Source organism: Esox lucius, chromosome 12 (assembly GCF_011004845.1).
Source record: "Esox lucius isolate fEsoLuc1 chromosome 12, fEsoLuc1.pri, whole genome shotgun sequence".
Taxonomy (NCBI): domain Eukaryota; kingdom Metazoa; phylum Chordata; class Actinopteri; order Esociformes; family Esocidae; genus Esox; species Esox lucius.
Window position 1 is genome coordinate 13,280,680 of NC_047580.1, and position 24,303 is coordinate 13,304,982.

Genomic DNA, 24,303 nt, shown 5'->3' on the forward strand with positions numbered 1-24,303 from the left:
CGCACCGTTCAAAAGCCTAGTTTAGAGTTTAGAAGACCAGTTCACAGCTTAGAAGACTAATAGATAGGAGGGTTTACATGGATAAATAAAGACTAATCATGTCCACTACAGTTTACAAAATATACCAACATACAGTACTCTACTAATGTAAAATGTTTGACATGATAATAGAGGCAATACACCATCCATCATCAACCCACCCATCCATCCATTCATCATGAACTAGAGGAGGATTAAAGAGGTCAATTACTATGTTAGTGACTGACTCACTGCAGTCCACAGCTGCACTGGGTGCTGTGGTGAAAGAGCTTTCTCAGTGAAACCTACAATATTACGGCACATCCCTTTACCAAAAACACTAGAAATGAAATCTGCTCGCTCTAAAGCTTCTTCTTTGGTATTATCTACAGTAACTTAATGTATTGTGACATCCCTTGTAGTTATTTGTAGCATAATGTATGATAATAATTCATGTTTCATCATGTTTTGGATGTTAGTACTCGAATTAACTAATATAGAAGATTACTAGCCACAGGCGTGTCGCTAATGTCTGATGGTGGGCAAGACACCAGTGATGTAAATCATGTAATAAGCGGCCTGTCAAGGTCTATTAGCAAGCATCTGGAAATGCGGCCGAGTGAAATGCAAATCACCTCTTAGGCGGCAAACCACTTGCCTGCTGGTGTTACAAGTACAGTGTATGGCCAAAGTGGATGATTAATACCCTTCTGTGTTTCTTCACTACACCTGACTAGCAGTGCTTCATTCTGGGCAAACATTACACAACTTTGGATGTGCTCACATACCATTTTCCTCGTCCCAAATCTTTTATCACATCCATCCATCACTTCAGGACATGGCGGCTCACATTAGGCAGTGGTTCCCCAGTTGATCCTGCCCTATGTGGCTTTCTCAGTTGTAATAGATTCATCCAGACCAACTTACAGTTGTGTGTGCATACATTTACATACTTTTCCATTGCAAGTTCCATTCCAAAAGAGCTATAAATGACCCTATTTTCATGGGGGACCCCGATTCTAACATCACATGATCCAAGATTTTGCCATGCCTTGAAATCCTAGGACCTGGAATCACGTTGTGTCAGTAGGTTAATTGTAGCTCAGTTCTCCTGACCTGTATTGGGCGTGCCACTTATGTCTGTATCAGAAAGGTAGGTCATCAGTTGTGTCTTATAAGGTCTGCACTTGGGGCCCGGGGCAGCAACAACCTGTGCTCTCTATACAATATATCATAGCCTTCTGCATTTCCAAACATTTTGCCATGGTGGAGTGAGAAACACACTGAAACTATGTTTGGCTATTATGAGGACAAGTAATTCAGTTAGGCAAGATTCCTAAAATACCTGGTAAAAATCTAGTGAAGTAGATAACCTGTGTAATATTTAGCAAAACACAAGATTATTTGTCTCTCTAAAATAAAATGAACTTGTAATATAGATATTTATTACAAGGCTTGTCTTCTGAATAATCAAAGGTATTTTTTTTTGCATTCATAAAAAAAAGGTTTCTATTTCCCCAAGTCTGAAATTAGATACATAGTGTTTTGGTACAAAAGCTCTTTAAATATTGAGTCCAGGCATGATGTGCTGTAAGGCATGGAAAAGAAGAAAAAAAATCCCCCCTCTTTTTTTCTCTCTCTTTTGTTTTATTCTGGTGCCCAACTTCAATCATCGTGGCAGAGAGAAAGGTGAGCCAGCAGGAAGCAGAGATCGCCACTGACAGGAAGTGTCTTTTTAAGGCATATTCTCTGATAGGCTGCCGGAGCCTGAGCGACGAAAGCTCTTCTCCTCAAGTAGACTTTGATCAATGAGCCTGTCCGTGATGACAATACGACACCTGCACTCCATTAACAGGGGTAGCTCCAGGAACAACTGTGTGAACAGCTACCAATCAGCAGATTAGGCCTGGCTCTCTGTCCTATTCATAGAGTAGATAGAGGTTTCTAGTAGTTCCTAATCTGTAGTCCTATCAGGCTCTTTGGGACATTGATACACTGACACGATATACTGCATTCAAAATACTATGCTGCACCACAAGGCACCAGAACGGCTTAAATGCCCCATGGAATATAGGTTCGACAAGTGTCTGGAACTTGACACAGAACGTCTATGAGAAATTCAAAAATGTTGACGGCTCCAGAATCTCCCATGAATGTGTAATTGGGTTGAGATTGGGTGACTAAGCCATCTATGGCATATTGTCAAACATCAGCTAGTTTAGCAGTATTTGTCAATTAAGCTCCTGACAAACATACCCCAACAAAACCCCTGCTTTTCGAAACCACAAATCCATATCTCTGTAAAAGCATCTGCTTTAAGTATATTTCAGTTCATTGTGTAACCTGCACATATACATATCCAAGCTCTTCTGACAAGTATGCATATAGATTCTGATGTATAATTTCAGCCAACAGTTCTGAAAGTAATAGCTCCATAAGGCTCCATATAAAAATATAAAAAAACGGTTGCTTTGACACAATGTATTTTGTGGCTAAAGAAGACCATGAAGGTGGAGGACATGTAGTAAATGGGTAAAAACACATTCTAACATATTCAAAGGCATCTGGTAGTAATGTAGTCAACTGGGTGAGACTTCATACTTTTGTTCACTTGTTTCAGACAGAATTTATGAGTGGTGCTCACAAAACAAAATAGGTCCCAGTATTTGTGTTCACATCATCCAATTGTATACTGCCTACTTGCTTTGCTTTTTTTCAGATCCTCAGAGAGTTCTTTGCCATGAGGTGCCATGTTGAACTTCCAGTGACCAGTATGAGGGAGTGTGAGAGTGATGACACCAAATGTAACACACCTGCTCCCCATTCACACCTGAGACTTTGTAACACTAACGAGTAACATGACACTGGGGAGGGAAAATGGCTAATTGGGCCCAATTTGGACATTTTCACTTAGGGGTGTACTCACATTTGTTGCCTGCAGTTTAGACATTAATGGCTGTGTGTTGAATTATTTTGAGGGGACAGAAAATGTACACTGTTATACAAGCTGTACACTCACTACTTTACATTGTAGCAAAGTGTCATTTCTTCAGTGTTGTCACATGAGAAGATATACTTAAATATTTTTTTTTAAATGTGGGGGGTGTACTCACTTCTGTGAGATACTGTATCTATAGTTTGTACTTTTACATTCTCAGGTGTTTGCTTTCATTATATAAAGTCACAGTACATCTACTTTATAAGAAACAACAGCTACAGAACAATACCTTGAAAATCTTAGATGTGACTCAGTGTTGGATCAAATGCCTGCCCACACAGCGTCTCTCCAGATAGAGGGCCTAATATTGTTACAGTATTCTACTTGTTGCCTTGATCAAGAGCACAGTGGTAGTAGATGGTAGGACTATGGGATTAGAGACCAGAATCTTTGTATTTAGATTTACATGGCCTACAGTTAAACCCTGCCAGTTATTGTGGTAAATTCAAGTTTGAAATGTAAGGGGTGTGTCACCTTGGTGTAATGGACTGACTTGGGAAAAGACTGCTCCAGCGCTTATTTAATTAAAGTCAACCACGGTCCATAGTTACGTATAAAACACAGAATGTCTTCAACAAAATGCGCTTTTTTCATTTATATATTTTTGTAATTAGGACCAAATTTGAACACGTTCTAAAATTTAGATTAATCACAATTAACTACAGATTATTAGGCAATTTACCGTGATTAATTATTTTCCGAGTTCAGAAGCGCTGTTATAAACACAGTTTTTATTTAAAAGCTGGCTGAGTACGAAGGTGACTAATTATGATTCAATGTCCTCATCCAGTTCTCAGAAAATGCCTGAAATGTCAAATTACAATCAGAATGGGCTCAGCAATAATGTCTTCCTCAAGGACTAAACAATATTTAACGTGGGGTCTCGGGATCTGTGTGGCACAATGACAAACGCTCAGTGATATCACTGGTTACCTCTGGCTATTTCAGTGCTCCGCCTTGCTGAAGATACAAACCTTCACACCTTGTAAAATGGCAGAACGGGGCATAATCGGATGCATTAGTGGTGCTTGATATTCCTAATCACAATTGAAAGGGACAACCCCCATCCACGTTGAATGAGCCCTCCCGCGCCCATAATTAGTCAATTATGGCCGCCATTACAGCAGGGAAGAATGGGGGGGCTATTGACAGGGGAAATGAACGGACATGCTGCTGTAGTGCGGCGGCGGAGGACATTGGCACTCCCCATCCGTCAGCTCACCCAGATGGGAGGACCCTAATCATTTAGATTCTGTCAACGACACCAGGAAGGAGGCTGCCAAAAGGCTCTCCTCATTTCTACCCTCCATTCCTTCAGTGTAATCATATCCGCTGGTACAGCGAAGAAAACACCTCCAAACCCAGCCCTCTATTCAGGACAACCAGACTGACATGGATCTGAATGAGTAGCTATTGTCCATTGTCTACATGTCCGCAAGGTGTGTGCATGCGTGTAAGTTGTGTGTGCGTACGCGTGCGCTCACAAAAAAAGGGAAGAGACGGGATAGTGCTTTCTTGGCATACAGTGTCCTCTCTCTGAATGCCAGACTGAGACAGAGGTCTACAGTCTGAAGACCTCTAATTGCACCCCGACACTCTCCATCCTACAGAGTTCCTGCCAAGGCACCAGTTCCATTCCCAGTGAGCCTCATACTGTCATTACATGGCACTGTCCTCAGGTTTATCACAAGTCTTCCTAGGTCAGAGACTGTAGCAGTAGACAGATTAATCAGCGTCTCTCACCTCGACACGCCGTGCCGTTCTCCACAGCCTCGTGGCCGGCCTTGCACATGCAGCGGCCGATGGGCACCATCCACTCCCCGTCCCCGTTGCAGTACAGCTTGATGGGCACGTCCACCTCCTCCCCGTTGGGCACACAGACGCCCCGCGCCGCCACCAGGGAGGTGCTCTCCGCCCCCGACAGGGTCTCGGGGAACGCCGCGCCGTTCTGGACCACGCGGGGGCACTTCCGGTAGAACACGCGCACGGCGATCAGCGACATGCAGCTGCCGTAGTCCTGGAAAGCCAGGTAGAAACCCTGGCGCGACACGGGGCCGAAGCTCCGTATCTCTTTGTTGATCTTCATCACTCGGCCGCCCAGGTCCACCTGGGAGAAGCTCTCGTCCGCGGCGATGGTGTCCACTTTAATCCAGGGGTTCTCCATCCAGGCGGGGGAGCCTTTGTTGGCCGTGTCCGAGTCCGCCTCATAGTAGTAAAGGTTAAAGGTCTCCTTACAGGAGCCAGGGACGCTGGGAATGGAGCTGCAGTCGCGCACCGAGAACTTCATCTCCACGTGGATGCGCTGGGCGCCGCGCCGGCGGATGTACTTGGTGCGGACCCAGTTGTTCTGGTTGTTGTTGAAGACGTTGCACACCTGGTAGGTGCGGATGGTGTTCATGTTTTCGTCATAGCCACTCACCTCCTCCCACTGCCACACACAGGGACAGCAGCGGGTCAGTGGAACATCCATGACCAGTGAAAACAATGTAATATTCATGTTTTTCTGTCTACACGGCACAGTATAAAACAATATCACAGTCCGCGGACACCAAACCTAAACGGCATTATGTTTCCTGGTAGATAATTGTGTTCCTGGGCTGGCATCAATTTTAGTAAAACTTGTGAGAATCTGTTGTTCCACTCACCCCCATCGCTGGGTAGACTGTCCATCCCAGCTCTGCTGTGGCTGTCGTAGAGTCCATGAGAATTTCTATAGAGAAATCAAAAAGAACAAGTTCTTGTACTATTCGAAATAACATCTGCTTAAACCGGACATGTTATTGTCACTGTGAAACATTGTCATGAGCAACTGTGAACTGTGAATTACCGTCTGAACCCCCTCTCAAAATCCATCTGTTTCTCCAGCCACGTTTGTCTTTATAACTAGAGGCTTGAAACCAAGGCTGCCTTCTCAGTCATCTACTCTTCACTGTAACTGCAGCCTTTACCTGTATCTCTGAATACATTTAGCCATGCAACGTTGAATGCATGCGCGTAACTATCGGGGGTGCAGGAGGTGCTGTCGCAACAGGGCCCGCGGTGGGTGGGGGGCTCGAGGTGTGTGTGGGGCCTGTGTGGGGGGCTCGAGGTGTGTGTGGGGCCCGTGGAGGGTGGGGGGCCCAAGGTGGGTGGGGGCCGTGCTGGGCCTCTAACATAGAAATATTTTGTGATACACTTGTGACAGGTCTCTTGGTTTATCATACACCCACCTGCGTGGCTGGATGTCACATATTGGATCTTAAGCCACTTTCTGAACACGATGTAGACTGGTACTATATAACTGAAGTATTGTGTGGACTCCCCTTGTCACAGTAATTGTGTGCTTGTGCAGTCAGCGCTGAGGGTGGCAACATTGACACTGCTAAACCACAACCACACGGTAACAGATGACTCTGCATGATGACATCTGCTCTGCGTCTGTCTTTTTTAGTCTTCCTCACACACCCATCCACCCACACACACACACCCACACACACACCCCCACACACACCGTTAGGCCCATAATCTCACCTCTCACCACCCCCACTAGAGGGGGAGGACAAGTAGGCAGCAAGTCGCTTCACTCTCAGCACACTGACACTTTTTCAATTATTCACAGCGTACTATCCGCACTGCTGAGGGGAGAGATGGCATTAAAAAGTATATTTAAGCCTGTGGTGGTGGGAGATACAGGAAAGAAGACAGGCCATAACTTACAAAACATGGGTCGGGCCCAGAAAGAAGGTTAGAGAATGTGTTACTTTATATTTCCTATCAGGCAGTCTGTGAGAGCATGGATGTCACCATTGAAGGCATCCAACCTTTTAATGGAGTTGAATTTCATTGCTCACTTCTAACAGTGAAGGGTCGTTCAGGAACGGGAGGCTCTTTTTGAACAGCTGTCTTTGGGGAACATAGGGAACCGAATTGCATTGGTGAATGGAGACGTTCATTTGGCTCTACGATTTCCTTCATTTCAAGCTTAAACAACAAGTATTTGTAAAGATGTTACTACGTTATTCACTAAAGATTCCATATTTGCAATCTCCAACTGGGTCATCAGGAAGAACAAGCCAGTGAAGTTACAAGTTCTACCCAGCTGACCAGAAAGGACATAAGGTTGACAGTCTCACCAGCTGACTACATCAGGGGGGGGGCAAACCATTTGGCTCGGGGGCCACATCAGGATTATGACATTTAATTCATTTGTTTTTGTTAATCATAAATGATTTGCAGGCCAAAAATGGGCAATAAGTCTATTATAATGTCTAAATAATTTAAATTCAGATTCAGATTCAGATAAGAATGGGCTGGTGAGATATGTTTTACTTCCCCTCAAAACTATTTTATTACCTATCGCAGGCCTGGTGGAATTGCCTTGCGGGCCAGATCTGGCCCGCGGACCGTAGTTTGCCCACCCCTGGACTATTTTAAAAGCCTCCAATGTCCATGCCTTTGCAACAATTGCCTTTTGGCCACTAGAGGCCCCTAAATTACTCTGTGGTTGGATCCTGATTATGTGGACTGAACACGATTCGGTCTCCAGCTAAATTGTTGCACATGGAAATCATACTCAAGGGAAAAGGGTTGGTGTAAGACTTAGTTGCTATCCTCATAAGTGTATTCCTCATGACAACACACTGCCTGGGATTCTGGCAGTCTCAGTTCAGGACAAACATGGACCCACACATTGGCTGGACTGTACCACATGGAAGACAATACCACTGTCAGCCACTCAATCCTCATTTGCCATGTTAGGGTCAGGAAGACACTCCTGATTGAACAATCAGTAATACAGAACATCCCCACACATCTGACTGTAACATCAGGAGGTTACAAAGGAGTGACAAAGTGATCAGTGCATCATGATATCCAGTATCAGAGGAACCTCTGAGTCTGGTGTCTCTCCTCATATGGTATCTCTTGGCGTCTGATATAACTCTCAGTGTGGTGTCTCCCTGAGTCAGGTGTCTCTCAGTATGTTGTCTCTTGGAGTCTGATATAAGTCACAGTATGGGGTCTTTCTGTATCAGGTGTCTCTCCACATGTCTTCTGTCTAGGCCGTTATGTCTTTGCTCAGGCTTTGAGGATGGGTTACTGTTGACATGATTTCCAAACATTTGAATCGATTGATTGTTCACACAAACTGTTGCAGAAGGGGTGGAGCTAATGGCTGAACCTAGCGTCCCCAGAGATTGATCACCACATCATGCCCAATGATCCTTGTTTTTACAAATTCTCCTAACATTGTTAGAACATTCTTCTAACATTCAGTTCAAACCAGCTAACTACAGTGCAGTACTGTTTGATATCCATAAAAACAAGGCAAAGTGAGGGGCAAACACAGGCTGAGCACAGTCAGCGCAGAGAGCTCAGTCATGACATAACAACAAGCCAACTAACAATCTACAAATGCACCAGCATGCTCTGATCGAACCACATCATGCATAATGTACTAGGCTAATCAATACACACTCATGTAATTACTGTAGTTTGACCACGTGAGTCCAACATAACAATGATTCTCTCCCTAGTTACAATTAAGGTAAAAATCCTGATGTTCAATGGTTGCATCTACTTCTACCGACCAGAAAAAAACATTATAACCAGTATTGGCAAAAAACCTGTCCCAGCAAACATTCAGAAGAATGACTAGTAAACTGTGTTTAACTACAGTAATGTGAACCAGGACCTAGTGTCTCATATTATGTCTTTTTCAATTACATTACCACAAATATTCCATTCCAATTCAACTCAGTTGAAGTCAGTTGTAGGTGACCTCTGAAAGAATGCTTAAATAGTTAGGGGATTCTGAGCCATATTCACTCTCTAGGGAAGTCTGCTATAATGAGTCAATTACAAAGCCATCACGGGTGAATGTTCACTTTAATATGAGACACTTGTGGGAGCGAAACTGTGGAACAAACCCATATGAATTAGACGTACATACATTCACACAACCAACTGATCAAAGAAACAAATGCATATACGGTATATATTACACATACTGTATACAGTATGTACATATACAGTCTCTCTCTCTCTATATATATATATATATATATACATATATACTGTATATATATATTTAAGCTAAAGGACGTATGTTATTAAAACAGCAACAATTTTTTTAGTTGAGTTCAGACAAAACAGTTGGTCTGCAAATCAGCTCTGAACACACAGGGAACCACTGTTGCTTCCAATCGGGCCATTTTCCGCATGCTCAGTTCCTGTTAGTATCAGTGTGGATTAATGAGGAGCTGTGAGGGAGTGGGGAGCCAGGTGTTGGTGCCGCCGCTAAACGGGAATAAAGAGGCTGGGAGCGGTGACCCGCTAAGAATTCCCATGGACTGCGCCAAGAGGGTTGGGGAAGGGAGCGGCAGTCTGAGTGGAGAGGGTAAAAACGGAAAGGAAGTGTTCTTGTGTGGATAGTGGATGAAACTCTCAAGTCATACTGTAGGTTCAAACTTCCACACACGGCTCAGTGCCCTGGGCAAAGCACAGTGGGTGCAACAGGGGGCAGAGGGAAAAGGGGGACATTGGTTTCTGCGTGTTGCTCTCCATTCGTGCCTAGACTTGTCAACAAGGCACTTCAGTTTCTGCTTGAGCCCAACTAAGCGTGCACGGTATGTCACATGAATCTTGTCACACACGACACATGGAAGACGACCGGAAATTAAAACAAGTTTTCCTAAACAGTGACACTTCAGTCTATACTTTAGTCTATACACTTTAGTCTATACTTTAGTCTATACACTTTAGTCCATACACTTAAGTCTATACACTTTAGTCTATACTTTAGTCTATACACTTTATTCTATACACTTTAGTCTATACACTTAAGTCTATACACTTTAGTCTATACTTTAGTCTATACACTTAAGTCTATACACTTTAGTCTATACTTTAGTCTACACTTTAGTCTATACTTTAGTCTACACTTTAGTCTATACTTTAGTCTACACTTTAGTCCATACTTTAGTCTATACACTTTAGTAGGATTCCTACTTTGCCTGTGGTGGACCCGTTTGTTTCAGCCCAGAAAGGGTTTGTATTAGATTATCCCAAGCGTTATTCTTGATTTTGGTGGACAAATGGGCGACCCCATGGCTGTTCCTGTGCGCTTAATAACGCAGATGGTTAAGTATGATATGGTAAGTGTGCTACGGTGAAATGGTAGGCTGTGGAGGCTTCATTTGGTAGGCTGTGGAGGCTTCATTTGGTAGGCTGTGGAGGTTACATTCAGTAGGCTGTGGAGGCTACATTCGGTAGGCTGTGGAGGCTACATTTGCTCGGCTGTGGAGGCTACATTTGGTAGGCTGTGGAGACTACATTGGAGGCTACATTTGGTAGGCTGTGGAGGCTACATTTGGTAGGCTGTGGAGACTACATTTGGTAGGCTGTGGAGACTACATTTGGTAGGCTGTGGAGGCTACATTTGGTAGACTGTGGAGCCTACGTTTGGTAGGCTGTGGAGGCTACATTGAAGGCTACATTTGGTAGACTGTGGAGCCTACGTTTGGTAGGCTGTGGAGGCTACATTGAAGGCTACATTTGGTAGACTGTGGAGGCTACGTTGGGTAGGCTGTGGAGGATACATTGGAGGCTACATTTGGTAGGCTGTGGAGGCTACATTGGAGGCTACATTTGGTAGACTGTGGAGGCTACGTTGGGTAGGCTGTAGAGGCTACATTGGAGGCTACATTTGGTAGACTGTGGATGCTACGTTGGGTAGGCTGTGGAGGCTATATTTGCCAAAGTGATACTATGCACGACAAAGCGAATCTGCCTGTTGTGTCTAACATGCAAACACTACATAAACCACCGTTATCGATCAGTCAATAAGTATTCCTGAACCAGATTTAACCAAGTAAGAGAAAGAGGGGAATGACATTGTGGTGGTCTCCATCTCCCTCTCTCTTCACATCCCCCTCCCCAGCCCCTGTCTCCATCTGTCCCTGAATTCCTGCGATGTAGAGCTTTCTCTCCTTCCCTTGCTCGCTTTCTCTCCACATTTCAATGAAAAGTAGGGCAACGAAGAGGAAAGACTAGGGCAACTAAGTCCAGCACACATAATCCTGGCAGGCTGCGCCACGCTCTGTACGCCACACTGGATTAAACCCAGGGGACACGACGCTGGGCTTCACTCACTGGATTTTATGTGACTGTGCCTACCGCCGCACTGCAACCCTCAGTACCACATTCCTTATTTATCAATTGGACGGCCCTACATCTGCTGCTGCGTTTATATTAGCCCTGGAAGGGCACATCCCAGGGTTGTAGCTTGTTGCAGCAGGTTTGTAGCACTAAAATACACACCAAGGCCAGCCTGCATGCAGAATGCAGAGGTGGCCCATTTGGACTAAGAGTCGAAGGCTAATAATCTAATCCAAATACAATATGTACAGTCAATTTGCTCAAGCTGATAACAAGACTATGGTTAATCCTATTCAATTTTATGTGTTGTTGGTCATTTTAGATCTCTGTGCATCCTGAAGGATTATGATGGCAAGAAATAGTGAGCGCAAATGACAGTTTGGGTTTGAAACATTTTCAGCAGTTTCAGGGATCTTTACCAGAGAATGGAGCCTCTAATATCTGACCTAGTGTACATAAATGTCCTCTATGCATGTAAGAGTGTGTTGTTCAGCGTGGGGATTCTCAAAAGACCACAGGCAGAACATATACACAGCCAGGTACTCGGCTAGTGCAATGGATTCTGACAACTTCAAGATCATTGTCTGTTTTCCCAAGAAGAACAAAATGACATTCCATGGATAGCTGTTGAAACTTCCTGAATAATTCATGCTGGATTAATACATTCACAGCATAGCATTGGTCCGACATGACATGACCCATTTGAGGTCTCCACCAGCACTACGCCTGTCCAAGACATACAGTCAGCTACCATTTCAGTGTGTCACGAAAGACACATTTCTTTCAATCGTCTCTGGCTTGGGTATTTGCATGAAAATGCACACAGGACACATCAAATGCCCCATTTCAAACTACGTCAGAAAACAGTTGTGCACATACAGTATTTAGCAGAAGGCTTATATGCTTTCATTGTCATCAAAGTGATTAAGCCTAAAGGATTCTTTTTTTTTTTTTTTTTACAAATTATTAGTTGGCATTTGATCAATGTATTTAGATACATTTAGGGTGTAGCTTTGTTTAGCTACACCCCCTTACTTGAAAACCATTTCACACTTAAAATCTGGGTGTACCTTTTCAGAAAATAAATGTGCATATGCCCCAAAAAATTATGTTAATGAACTTAATGCATCCCATACATACATATTTCCTTTTACAGTGGAAAATAAACATGCAAATAAATAATTCATGCTCCACTTGGAAATCACCCTTCATGGTGATAACAGCCTCTTAAACCAAGCCATGATCATTTGGAGGTACGGCTTTGCAAGACTATGAGGATGATAGCTCACTGATAGCTCACTGTAATTGCCAACCTCAGAGTTGGAGCAATTTGGCTCACACTAATATGAATTGTGGTTCAACATTTGGTTTATCTATAGATTATTGGATTTATATCCGGTCTAGGTGTATGTTTTGTAGTATTGCTATGTTTTCTGTGAATTATTGGAAGCTCCTAATTTTCAGTGGGAAATTCCATTTGAACAACAGCACCATTTGGAATTACAGGAGTGGAAACACAAAAGCTATTATTTCGCTTGGGTTTCTGGGTTCAAACTGTTCAAAACATATTTTTGTCTGTTTTTGGTTGAAGGTGAAAGGTTAGTGGTGAAACATCACAACTCAGAAACTTCGGCAACAAAATTATTTGCCTGCTTCCTCACTCTTTTTTTGTCACTTAATCTTCCCTCTACTGCTCCTACACAGAGAAGATGAAGGAGGTGATTCCCGCCAGGGGGAAGACAGCTGTCAGGTACAGACGTATGAGATCTGCCACACACTAAGCAACTTAATGTATACCTTTTCATTCCAAATGATTGACTACAATGGACCTATCAACATAGTGATATGACACTGTGTGAGTAACAGTCAGACAATGTGATGCTTCAAAGGGAAAGACTGCCAACAAAACAACTGTCCAATTGCCAGTGTTCTGTCTGTGTAAAAGAACACCCTCCTTTGTATTCTGAAAATCACAAGAACTAGGAAAAGGCCGATACATACAGCAGTGTCTCAAACCGTGAAGCTAACTTTGAGTGTTTTCACTATTGTGGTTGGACATTTGATCACGGTATCTAGGTTATTTTACTATTTACAGGTGTATAATCATAGTAGTCTGAGGCTGAACAAAAACTGGTCCACTGCTCTAGGGTATAGAGAGAGATGAAAAACACCTTTAGTCCACACCTTCACATTTCAGTCATTCCATATTTTCTTTATGCATTGTATAATCCTGTAAAACAAAGTTACTCTTTTTTTACATTCTCTGTTTTCTTATTACATTAGGTCATTTAGGTTGCCTAGATAGATGTCAGCTCTAGATTTTCCAGTTATAACATGCTGTAGTTACATTTTTGGGGTCAGACTATGATTTATTCATGTTCATGGGAGTTCCACAGTGTTGTAGTAATGTTTAGGAATGTATTAGTGATTCACATGGAAACAGAACAAATCTGTAACTGGTGAAGTTTGCCCTGTGACTTCAAAGTCATTTTAAGTGTTGCTTCTGTGTTGACACTTTAACGTGTTGTCTTACTGCTTGCTGGCTCCAGGACTAACTAGGCACACGTGCACCCCTCACCGTAAAAGAGGAGCACATGGTGTGCTCCGGGCACAAGCCATGCTAGTGCTAAGGCTGCAGTCTCCAAGTCTGGCACCAGACCAGCCGTAGATTGAGCACCTGCTTCATTTATACATGACAGATCTGCGATTCAGTCTTCGTGTGTGCGCTAAGGAGTTGTCTGTAAGAATCTACCTGTTTTGCTGTGTGGACAGACAGCCGGTGAGGCAATTATTTTGGTTGGTTTCTTGGTAAATTTAAGGGCTTGCCAATTTTTATTGCTTTCACACAAGTCTCTGAAGTCCTTTTGATAGAGTATATTATCCTTATTGAATATTGTCTGAACCTGTCTGTTTCCTACCTCTTTGCTGTGCTGACGTAAACAAAGTGTGGAATGGGATCACTCAGATGTTGCAGTAGCCCTTTTATAATAAGACTGACACTGACTTGCCATGTTGGGTGTGTTCCAAGCCCACCCAGTTCAGCCATGTTTGTACTTGTTTACTTAAGATCATTGTAAAATGCTATGTATTTATGTGAACACATTGCATTTCATGTTTCCAAGGCCTTGTTTAAATCACTCTTGACTCTGCGTTACCCTTGTGAACCAGTGGGTTCCATCCAAGAAGGAAAATCCAAAAGGTAAAGTAGAAAAACATCAATAGGGTAAGAGAATGTTCAGCCTATAATTAGTTAACTAGTAGATGTGATTTTGAGTTGATAGCAACATTATTGCTGGCTTGCTTTGTGCTGAATATGGCTAGTTAGCTACGTTAGCTGACGTTAGCTGCTGCTTGCTAACCACAAGTTTTACAAGCTGCAGTGTTTTATGTTGATTTCTTTTTAAAAAGTCCTTTTTACATTAGTAGTTGTGCAACAGTGCCTAAAACCCCAGCCTAAATCCCAAAAGAGCAAGCAACAAGAAATGTATGCTTAGTGGATAGGCACAACTATCTGGTTGGGTCAGGACCCAAATCTTTGAAGGGTGTGTCAGGTGAAAATTAAAAGAGTACACTTTTAAGGCCACGTCGTTCATCAATATATTATTATACATTTTTATATATAATAATGTCAAACCATACTGGTGGGCTGCGGCCAGACTCTTTAGGCAGAATCCAGATCTGCAACACAACCAAGTGGCTTTATAAATCTACTTTATAAAGCCACTTTTACATCAGGAGTTGTCACACAGTGCTAAAGACATCCAGCCTAAGACACCAAAGAGCAAGCAACAACAGCTCATGCACAGTGGCCAACAGCGTATATTTCAATGTTATATTGAGCGAGTCAGGGTCAATGGATCCCAGGATTTTCACTCTCTTCCAGGGGGGTTACACTGACCTGTCTGTAATATATGCCATCTTTGGTAAACTTTTGAAAACTATTGCATGCATTTTTTGGGATATATTTTGTAGAGAAGGTTTACAAATTAGGGCCCAGCATTTATCAAACATGTGCTATGGACAAAAAAACTAAACTTGTGTTTGTATGTACACCAGCCCTAACAAAAGATTTCTAACAAAACATTTCTGCTGCCTCTCTTGTCCCACCTTTGTTGAACAAGTTCAATGTTTATGAAAACAATTGCAACATAATAAATGAATCAAGCCAAGCCATCCCAAAGTTTTCAAACTAAACAAGCATGACGTAATGAAATATCCAGGCAGCAAAATGAGAACTGAAAGTGAATACATGTAGCTTGTCTGTATTTAAAATTATTGAATGTCTCGTAGAAGCAATATACAATAACAAAAGAAACTGCAGGGCATCCAGGTGATGCATCCATCTTCAGCATGACATTGTAAAGGACCTTATATCCATAGCCACTTCCATTTCATGGACAGACATTCTGTATACTGATTTATCAAGAGGTCCAATTAAACAACCTTCTGTACTATGCTATTACAGCTCACGGGGGCAGCATCACATTTTCACATGTAATTTGTCTAATCAAGGAATTAGTACCCACTGATTTACTATTGCTCAAGGTCTGTCGCTCCATGTACTGTAAAAGGTTTTATTAAATATTGGGTGGGAGGACACTTGACTGCTGAGACTTAAAGGAATTACATCTTTAAAAATGTATTTTACCTTTACTCTACCTGGCAAATAAAAAACAGATCCTTATTTATAACACTAGCTGGGAGGGAGGCCTCCACGACTGGATCCAGGTATATAGATCAATAAATGGTTTTCTGCCTAAGAAACCAAGTGTGTGTGCACTCTCCCACCAACCATTAAACATTCATTATGTCAGGAAAACAAGTGCTTACTGCATAATATAGGGGCTTAGATGTTCCAACTTTAAATATAACTTTCAAGGCTGCCAACTCTCAAGCGTTGGCATTAAGACACAAGTATTTTACCTTGTTCACACGGTGCACCTCTTCTTTCTCACAGATTTAAAACGGCTTTTATTCTCAATTTCAGTATGTTCAGTGTATCCAATATACAACTGCGCTATTGTTTAATGTCTTAGCAGAATTCACAAGGGGGTCTCTGCCTGGCCCCCGGGTTTTGCTGCTCTGGGTTTTAATTGTTTCTTGTATTTCTCAGAGAGAGATTTCTGCATTAGGAAGTCAGACTCTTTTCCAGTTGAGCTTATTCTGCCCTGCTTCATCTCATTCAGCAAAATGTTAACCAACCTCAAGAAGTTTAGGTCAGAGATTACAATGTTGTGGTGCCTCATGTTATTTTTGAATACTTTAGCAAAGACAATGAAGTAATTGAATTCAATATAGACATTGGGAACTTGAAATGAATGTGGGATGGGGTTAAATGTGCTGTGTACGTATTCAGGAACTCTCTTGACTAAAAGATAAGTGTATAGTGATTAGAAGATATGTTGAAGAACTACTCCAAAATACAACTCTGGACTAGTTGGGCATCAATACGAAGTTGGTCCACCCTTTACTGCTATGACAGCCTGCAATCTACTGGGGAGCCTTTCTACTAAATGTTGGAACATCCCTGCCACAAGAGCATTAGTGAGGTTGGGTATTGATGTTGTGTGATTAGACTTGCAATCATCGTTCCAATTCATCCCAAAGGTGTTTGATGGGGTTGAGGTCAGGACTCTAAAGGACAGTCAAGTTCCTCCACACCTGTTGTGACAAAATATTTCTCAACGGACCTTGCTTTGTGCATCAGGGCATTGTCTAGCGGAAACAGGAAAGGGCCTTCCCCAAGCTGTTGACACAAAGGCGGAAGCCCAGAATAATTTAGAGTCTCTTCGTATAATGCAGCTTTAAGATTTCCCTTCACTCGAACGCAGGGGCCTAGCCCAAATCATAGAAAACCGCCCCAAACCATTATTCCCCCACCACCAAACTTGACAGTTATTACTATGTTTCAGGCAGATAGCATTCTCCTAGTAGCAGCCAAATCCAGATTAGTCTGTTGGACTGCCAGATAGTGAAGTGTGATTCATCAGGCATTTCCACTGCTCCAGAGTCCAATGGTGGCAACCTTTACACCACCTCAGGTGCCGCTTGATATTGTACATGACGTTCCTAGGCTTGTATGTGGCTGCCTGGACATGGAAACCTCTTCCCAGCAGTCCCGTTCAGTGAGCCTGTGTGGCCTAACACTTCGTGGCTGAGCTGCTGTTGCTCCTAGACGTTTCCACTTCGCTATCACAGCTCTTATAGTTGACCGGGGCAGCTCTAACAGGGCAGACTTTTTACAAACTGAAATCCTATGACCGTGGCACGTTGAAAGCATGGTCACTCTACTGTCAATTATTTGTTATCTCTGAAGATTGCATGGCTTTGTGATCGATTTTATTCACCTGTCAGAAATGGGTGCGGCTGAAATAACCAAATACACTCATTTGAAAAGTTGTCCACATACTGTACCTTTGGTCATGTAGTCTAAACTAAATACATCTTCTCTCGCCCTAGTCTGCGAGTCTGGTTAGGCCTACTCACATCCCTAAATTATAATATATATATATATATACATATATGCACATAGTCACACAACCACACCTATACACCCACACACTAAGAACCGCACATTCTGTACAGTACATACTGTATATATAGACACAACACACATGCACTGCACATAAAGACATTATCAATCATGCAAAAAAATGTATGGCAGAACCTATAAACACATAAGTGTCAGCAAAAGCTGTACTAAAATGTATGGAAATTATACAAAACTGGATAAATTCACAAATTCACCGATGGTACACACCAAAGAAAGGGTTTAGCCACACATGCTTAGGGGAATCGTGTCTCAATCGTCCTCTATCCAGTACCTAAGGTGGAGTTGTTGCGACAAGGGGAAGCCATAATAGCAAACGGGATATCAGGAAAATAAGAGGGGAGAAAAAAAATCTATTAAACAAAACAGGGTGAGCAGAAGCAAATAACAACATTGGCATGAACAGAGAGGTGACATTTCTTGGTGCTATAATTGTGTTGCTCTCTGAGAACTATGAAAGCAAATGATGCACAGTACCAAGAAATGATACACATAGGCCGTCTTGATAGTGAGTCACCCTAGGAAATAGCTCTGCTAATTTGTCTTGGATCTTGGGGTGGGCTTAGGTCATCCTGTCTTTGGGAGATTTTATGATTTTCCAGTTGGCATTATGCAATAGAACGTGCTAGAATATAGATTGTTGTACTTAATAAAGAAAAGAAAAAAAAAAGATTTTCCAAATTGTATTCTTTCAAGCGTAGTTATGCTATTTGAAATGTTCTAAGCCAACTTGATTTAGTTCCTGCAGGCATGAAAATGGTGTGCTTTACCAAAAAGCTCTAATTTGATCTTATGTGTCTACATGAGTTTGTTCCAGAAGCATTGTGGCATATTTAGGTGTGTTATGGCAAATTGCAGTCAGGCTTTTTATTTCTCTCTTTCCCTCTTTCACTGAATAATCGACGGATGGTGCAAGTTGATACTGTGTTTGAAGGTCGTATCTTGTGTCTGAAGGTCAGCTTGGATTTGTGTTGCAGTTGACATTACACACCATGGAAACAGGAACATCAAGGTCTCTGAAGATAGACCTTGTGTCTGACCTCCTCTGACAATTCTCTTTTTTGTTTCTTCTCCATGCCCATTGCAGTATACTCAGTGACACAAAACAGGAAAATGATCCCTTATCTCTATTCAAACTGGTTGAATGAGTGATTTTCCAACTCACCAAAGTTAAATTCCAAAGTTAATTTAATCACCTTTTAGTATTGTCTTGGTGATCTTAGGATGACTTTATGGAATGAGCTATTATTTAGCAAATTATTTAGTTTTTTTAACTGCAAACTACGAATACCAAAATATTTTGCATTTTGTGCATCATTTAAATTAAGTGCAAGCGTGCCAATACTTTTGGCCAAGACTGCACTTCAAGAGAAATTCTGACTGGGATTTTTTTTGGGGTTTAGAGAAGGACTAGTATTGAGTTAAGACCTATGACTACACAGTTTAGAGGCAGTATTCATATAACAGTGTCAATGTTCAACAGGTGCAAATGTTATCTGCATCTTTGCCACATGTGCTTGGAAGATCCAGAATTGGTTCATTCGCAGTATGCAATGTCTGTCCTATCTGCTGAATATCTTTGCTATAATTGAACATGGTAACAGGGTAGACAAACATCAAACCTATAACCTTAACTACTGTATGGTGTATATCACTTGTGACATTTATATGTCACTCTCTGTTGTTGTCTCAAGAATGTGTAACTAAGTTGTGGAAACCCACCATAGGGCAGAAGGAGAAGTAGGTCATCGGCTGTTTTGATGCTCAATATTTTCTGTCACTGCTCCCAGAGGGGAAAGAGTACTGGAATGAAAAGCAGCGTTACACTGAATATTGATTTCCTTCCACAGCAACATATCTACAATGAGCAGAAAGCCTATGCTTTCTTAAAGCTAAAGACACAGGTGTAATATCAACATTTTGGTTTGTACTGAATACATACACAAAGAAGATGTGATTCAGGGATTTGGAGTGAATAAGGGGTGTTTTTGGACCACATGGTCAGGTAAGGCATGTGCTTATTGAGGACTAAAATGAACTGGTGCCGAAATGCAAGACATTGCTAAAAATGATGCTAGCAAAAATCACTTATCATGTATTCATGTTGTTTTACCTAGCTAATGCTTGCAATAACTATTTGGTATTTATTTACTATTAGCGTTTTTGTGATATTGCAGACCTCATGTCAATCCAAAAATATTGGACCATTTTATTTAACCATAGTGACAAGAATGCTGATAAACCAAAGGGGTTTGATGGAAAGAGAACTGAACAGTGACAACAGCAGCAAAATAAACTCATGAAAGATGGTCCAGCAGAAACATCCAGGTTAAAGACATCCATAACGTCAAACGTTCACAGTTGCAGTCCTCTGCTCTAGATAACAAAAGATCTGCATTCACATGCCTGGGTGCCATCCAAAAATAAATAATCACACAGAACAAACAACCCAGTCAGATAAAAAAAAAAACAAAAAAAAAAACAAGAGTAATGTCTGTGGTGTGACAGAACACTGCAGGTAGAGACAGAGAGACTGAGAGACATTAACAGAAAGACGGTCCTGTAAGATTTCTCAGCCAGACTACACAGGCCCGTGCTGAGCTGATAGGTCTTGACGTGGCTGAAATCAGTCAGGTCTGCCCCGCTTACATAAAGGCTTGGGAACATGGATGATGCAGCCCAACCATGGGGAGGGAGGGAGGTCTTACTGCTGATACAGAAGGAGAGCGAAGCAGAGCAATACAGACGTCACATGGGCCCAGAGCTGACAGACAGACATCACGTGATCCTACACTCACTCAGGTAATTTGACTGACTGAAACAAGGGGAATATCGTCCATATGACCTAGTAGAGAGGTGAGAGCAGTTTTTCGAAGGCATCAAACAATACAATTTACAGATTTAATAATAAATAATAATTTACAAATGTTGTCAAAATGTTGGTGACAGTGGCTTAGGGCGGTCCAACAGTCTAAGCCGCTGCGACTGATGCACATGCACTGTTACAGTATGGGTTACAGTCTGGCTTGCTGCTCTTGGCCCAACTGTGAAAACTCCTTTCTTTACTTTACTTGCCCAATAAAACATCAAACATGAAAGAAATATATCATTAAAAACGGTTGGTGACATGATAGGCTTGGTACATGTATGATGTTTTGTTAAAAACAGTAATTTAGGTGGTCATACTGTACATGCCAGTACCAGCACATATTCTGAAATGTCTTATCATACATATACCTGTACTCTAAGTGACATCTCCAGAAGATGCCCTTATCCCATATACATTTCCATTTAAATCATTAACCTCAGTAGTTCTAAGCTGGCGGGTGGCGAGGACTGTGAAGTGTCACTTTTTATTAAAAGGCATACTGGAATACTATGATGTAAATTCATAAATATCAAATCCAGTCAATATTAAAATGATTAAAAGTTATGAAAATATATTTTTGGGGGTGTTGAAATTTGTCGTATTGGGTTGTAAATTGAGAATGCATGTGTGTACTGGTTGTAACCAGTATAATCTAGTCAACTTATTTGATCTAATACAACATACATTTTTTTTAATTCATATTAATTTAAGATAGTTGTGATATTTTGCTAAAACAATATATGTCAAAAGATCAAAATGGCAGGTTTTGAGTTTTGCTTAGTAGCCAAAGTATGCGCTGTGGGAGTGAAATCAACTTGTTCATTTAACAGATGTCAGATGCTTCTATTCTACAGCCCTACAACAGTCAACAGTCATATTTTACACTACATTTATGGAGAAAGATAATGAATGAAATTCGAATGTTAATTCAACCAAATTAGGATGAAGTTGATACTCACATGAGGAGTGAGTGGAGCCGCAATGTACTTTAAAATATTTGTCAGAAGCAAAACCTTTATATTCGTTTAGCAAGGTCATGAAAACATGAAAGCCAGATAAGACATTTTATTTCAAACAAACAGAATAACATGTTCTTAATTGTGGTATTCTGTTTGTGTGAAATTAAGAAGTCTAAGGTCCATGCCACTGTAGTCAACCACTCTAAACATGTCCACAAGAGAACTAGATGGAAAATCACAGCGAGGGATTGTTTTAATTGTGGAAAAAGCACCTTGATGAACAGCCACACAGATTCAAGCTGACCTTCAGACACTAGGTACAATTGTTCTAACTCGCAACATCCTTCGCTAACTCAGTGAAAGGGGGTTGCATGGTATGATACCCACTGGTGAGAGAAAGACCTTTGTAAGTTGGCTGCAATTTGCCAAAGCACACCTGAACATGACACCAAAACCTCTGCAACAATCTCCTGTAGACAGATGAGATCAAATTAGAGCTTTTTGGTAAGGCACTCCATCACAATGTTTACAGAACACAAAATGAAGTCTACAAAGAAAAGAACAACTTCCCCACAGTCAAACATAAGGGAGGCTCAGTGATGTTTTGGGGTTGTTTCCCTGCCTCTGGCACAGGGTGCCTTGAATATTTTCACAACATCATGAACTCAGAAGAATGCCAAGGCATTTTGTAGTGCACACCTAGTCCTCTGTCAAAGGTCATGGGTCTTCCAGCAGGACAATGACCATAAACAGTGGCCAAAAACCAGTCAAGATTATAATCTGTTGGAAATACATGGAGAGAAATGAAAACAGCAGTTTGTTTTCTCCATCTGGGAAAACTGGACCATTTGGTACAAAGAGTGGGCCAAACTGCCAATACTGTAGTTTAGGAAGCTCATGCATGGCAATAGGCAGTGCTTTATCGTAATTATTTTGTCCAAATAAGGCTGTGCTACAAAATATGGTGTCTAGGGTGTCAATAATTTTGCCAATACCATTTCTGTTTATTTTAGGATTTAAATGGATTTATTAGGTTCTAAACAAGGTTCTGTAGCATTAATAGTTGAATAAAGAATTGTGGAGAAATCATTGGTACATTTTTACTTAAGATGGAGAAGTACAATTGTATTTGAAAAGAATATATTTATCAATTCCACTTGCGATTTTGTGGGAAGGACTACTTACAATATGAAATTCACAAGATGTTTGCCAGTTTTAAATATAACCACTAAGTTACCAGTATAAATCTGTTAAATTCTCTGCAGTTTAAGTGGTTAGCCTCTTGCAAACCTCTATTACGTAAAAGCAGAGTATTCCAACCTGGTTCATAAACCTCAATATTGTGCAGAATATTTCTTTTGTCAATTGTATGAGCTGGGAAAGACCATTAGTTACCATTTAGCTAGCATTAATTACAGGGTTAGCATTGCTAACCTCCGTGTGGTTAGCAAATAGCGCTTCTTGTGTTTAGTGTCGGTACTAAAGAACATCTCAAGGTGGCACAAGAGTTATATAAAGCTATGACAGTCTGGATACTGCTCAAGTCTTATTCAAAAGGCTTTGAAAGTTTGTAACTTGCATTTTAAAATGTATGAATACAAAACCATGATGGCTGATGTATGATATATTCAACTTCTGTAGAGCTTCCCTTTGAAGAAATAATCTCAAACCACTTGAAAAGGGGGGGAAAATGTAACAGTTATGATAGCGTAAGTCTCGGCTACAATTTTCAGTATTGAGTTGAACATATGAGTTTTTTAAATACTCCTACAGATAGAGCGGCAGTCAAGACAGAACAACATAGCCTGAGCAGAAGGAAGAGGTATGTGGTCAATGAGGGAGATGTGCAAGTCCTCCATACACAGGCAGGCAGCACAGTTTGCTCTCTGTTGAAAGTGCCTTACTGCCCCTGCCATCTGACTGTAACTTCTCTGTAACCACTGACCCTCTGGTTTTATAGAATGAGAATGTTTATTTTGATGATAACAGACAGCTTATTACTTCAGTTATTATATTGTCCATTCCATGCAATGTACAATAGTCAACTTAATCCTTAATAAGTCAGTATATACCCCAGAAATAGGCTTGTGTATTCAAATACAAAAACACTAGTTAACTATCTTTGTAGCATTGCTAGCTATACATCTTTACAAAGCTGATTAGCCATGAATTCTCAGACAGAAAAAAAAGATGTAATCCAGGCTAAATCTATACCCATTTCACAATTAGCTAACAAACTCATTGACTATTTATACACAAACACTAATTGCCATTTTCCCCTATGTGTGTCACCTTGTGTGCCAGTAATAAGGCCAAGAGTATGTAAACCTTTGATCAGGGCCATTTGGGTGATTTCTGTTATCATTATGATTTAAAAAGGAGCCAAACAACCATGTGATAATAAATGGCTTCATATGATCACTATCCTTAAATATAAGACAGTTTTCTTGCATGATCAGTCATATTTTACCAACAGTTACTGGTTGTTAAGCAACAAGCAAGGCACAAATTAATAGAATTAACTTAGTAATTTGGTGTATTGGTCCTGATAAGAATGTGTGGTCCAAGTGTGAATAATTGAGTGGTTTTTAACCAGGATAATATATAATAACATTGCAAACTATGACAATCTGGCTACCGTCATTGTTGTGGAAATTTCTCCATCATCCATTGTACACGAGCCTACTATGTTTTACATGTATACGTACGGTTCAATATCACCATGTTACAACACTTCCAAAAATGAATTCTGGAAATCGTAATGACAAGCCAT

General features: G+C 41.3%; 1 protein-coding gene across 1 annotated transcript in view; it reads right to left on the reverse strand.

The window, feature by feature from the left end:
* ephb2a (eph receptor B2a) overlaps positions 1–24,303 on the reverse strand; it is a 46,176-nt gene that overhangs the window by 19,037 nt on the left and 2,836 nt on the right. Inside the window, exons 2-3 of the mRNA XM_010875753.3 lie at positions 5,662–5,726; positions 4,760–5,444 (exon numbers count right to left, since the gene is read on the reverse strand). Coding sequence (XP_010874055.1) covers positions 4,760–5,444; positions 5,662–5,726 — 750 coding nt within the window. The remainder of the gene's footprint in view (positions 1–4,759; positions 5,445–5,661; positions 5,727–24,303) is intronic.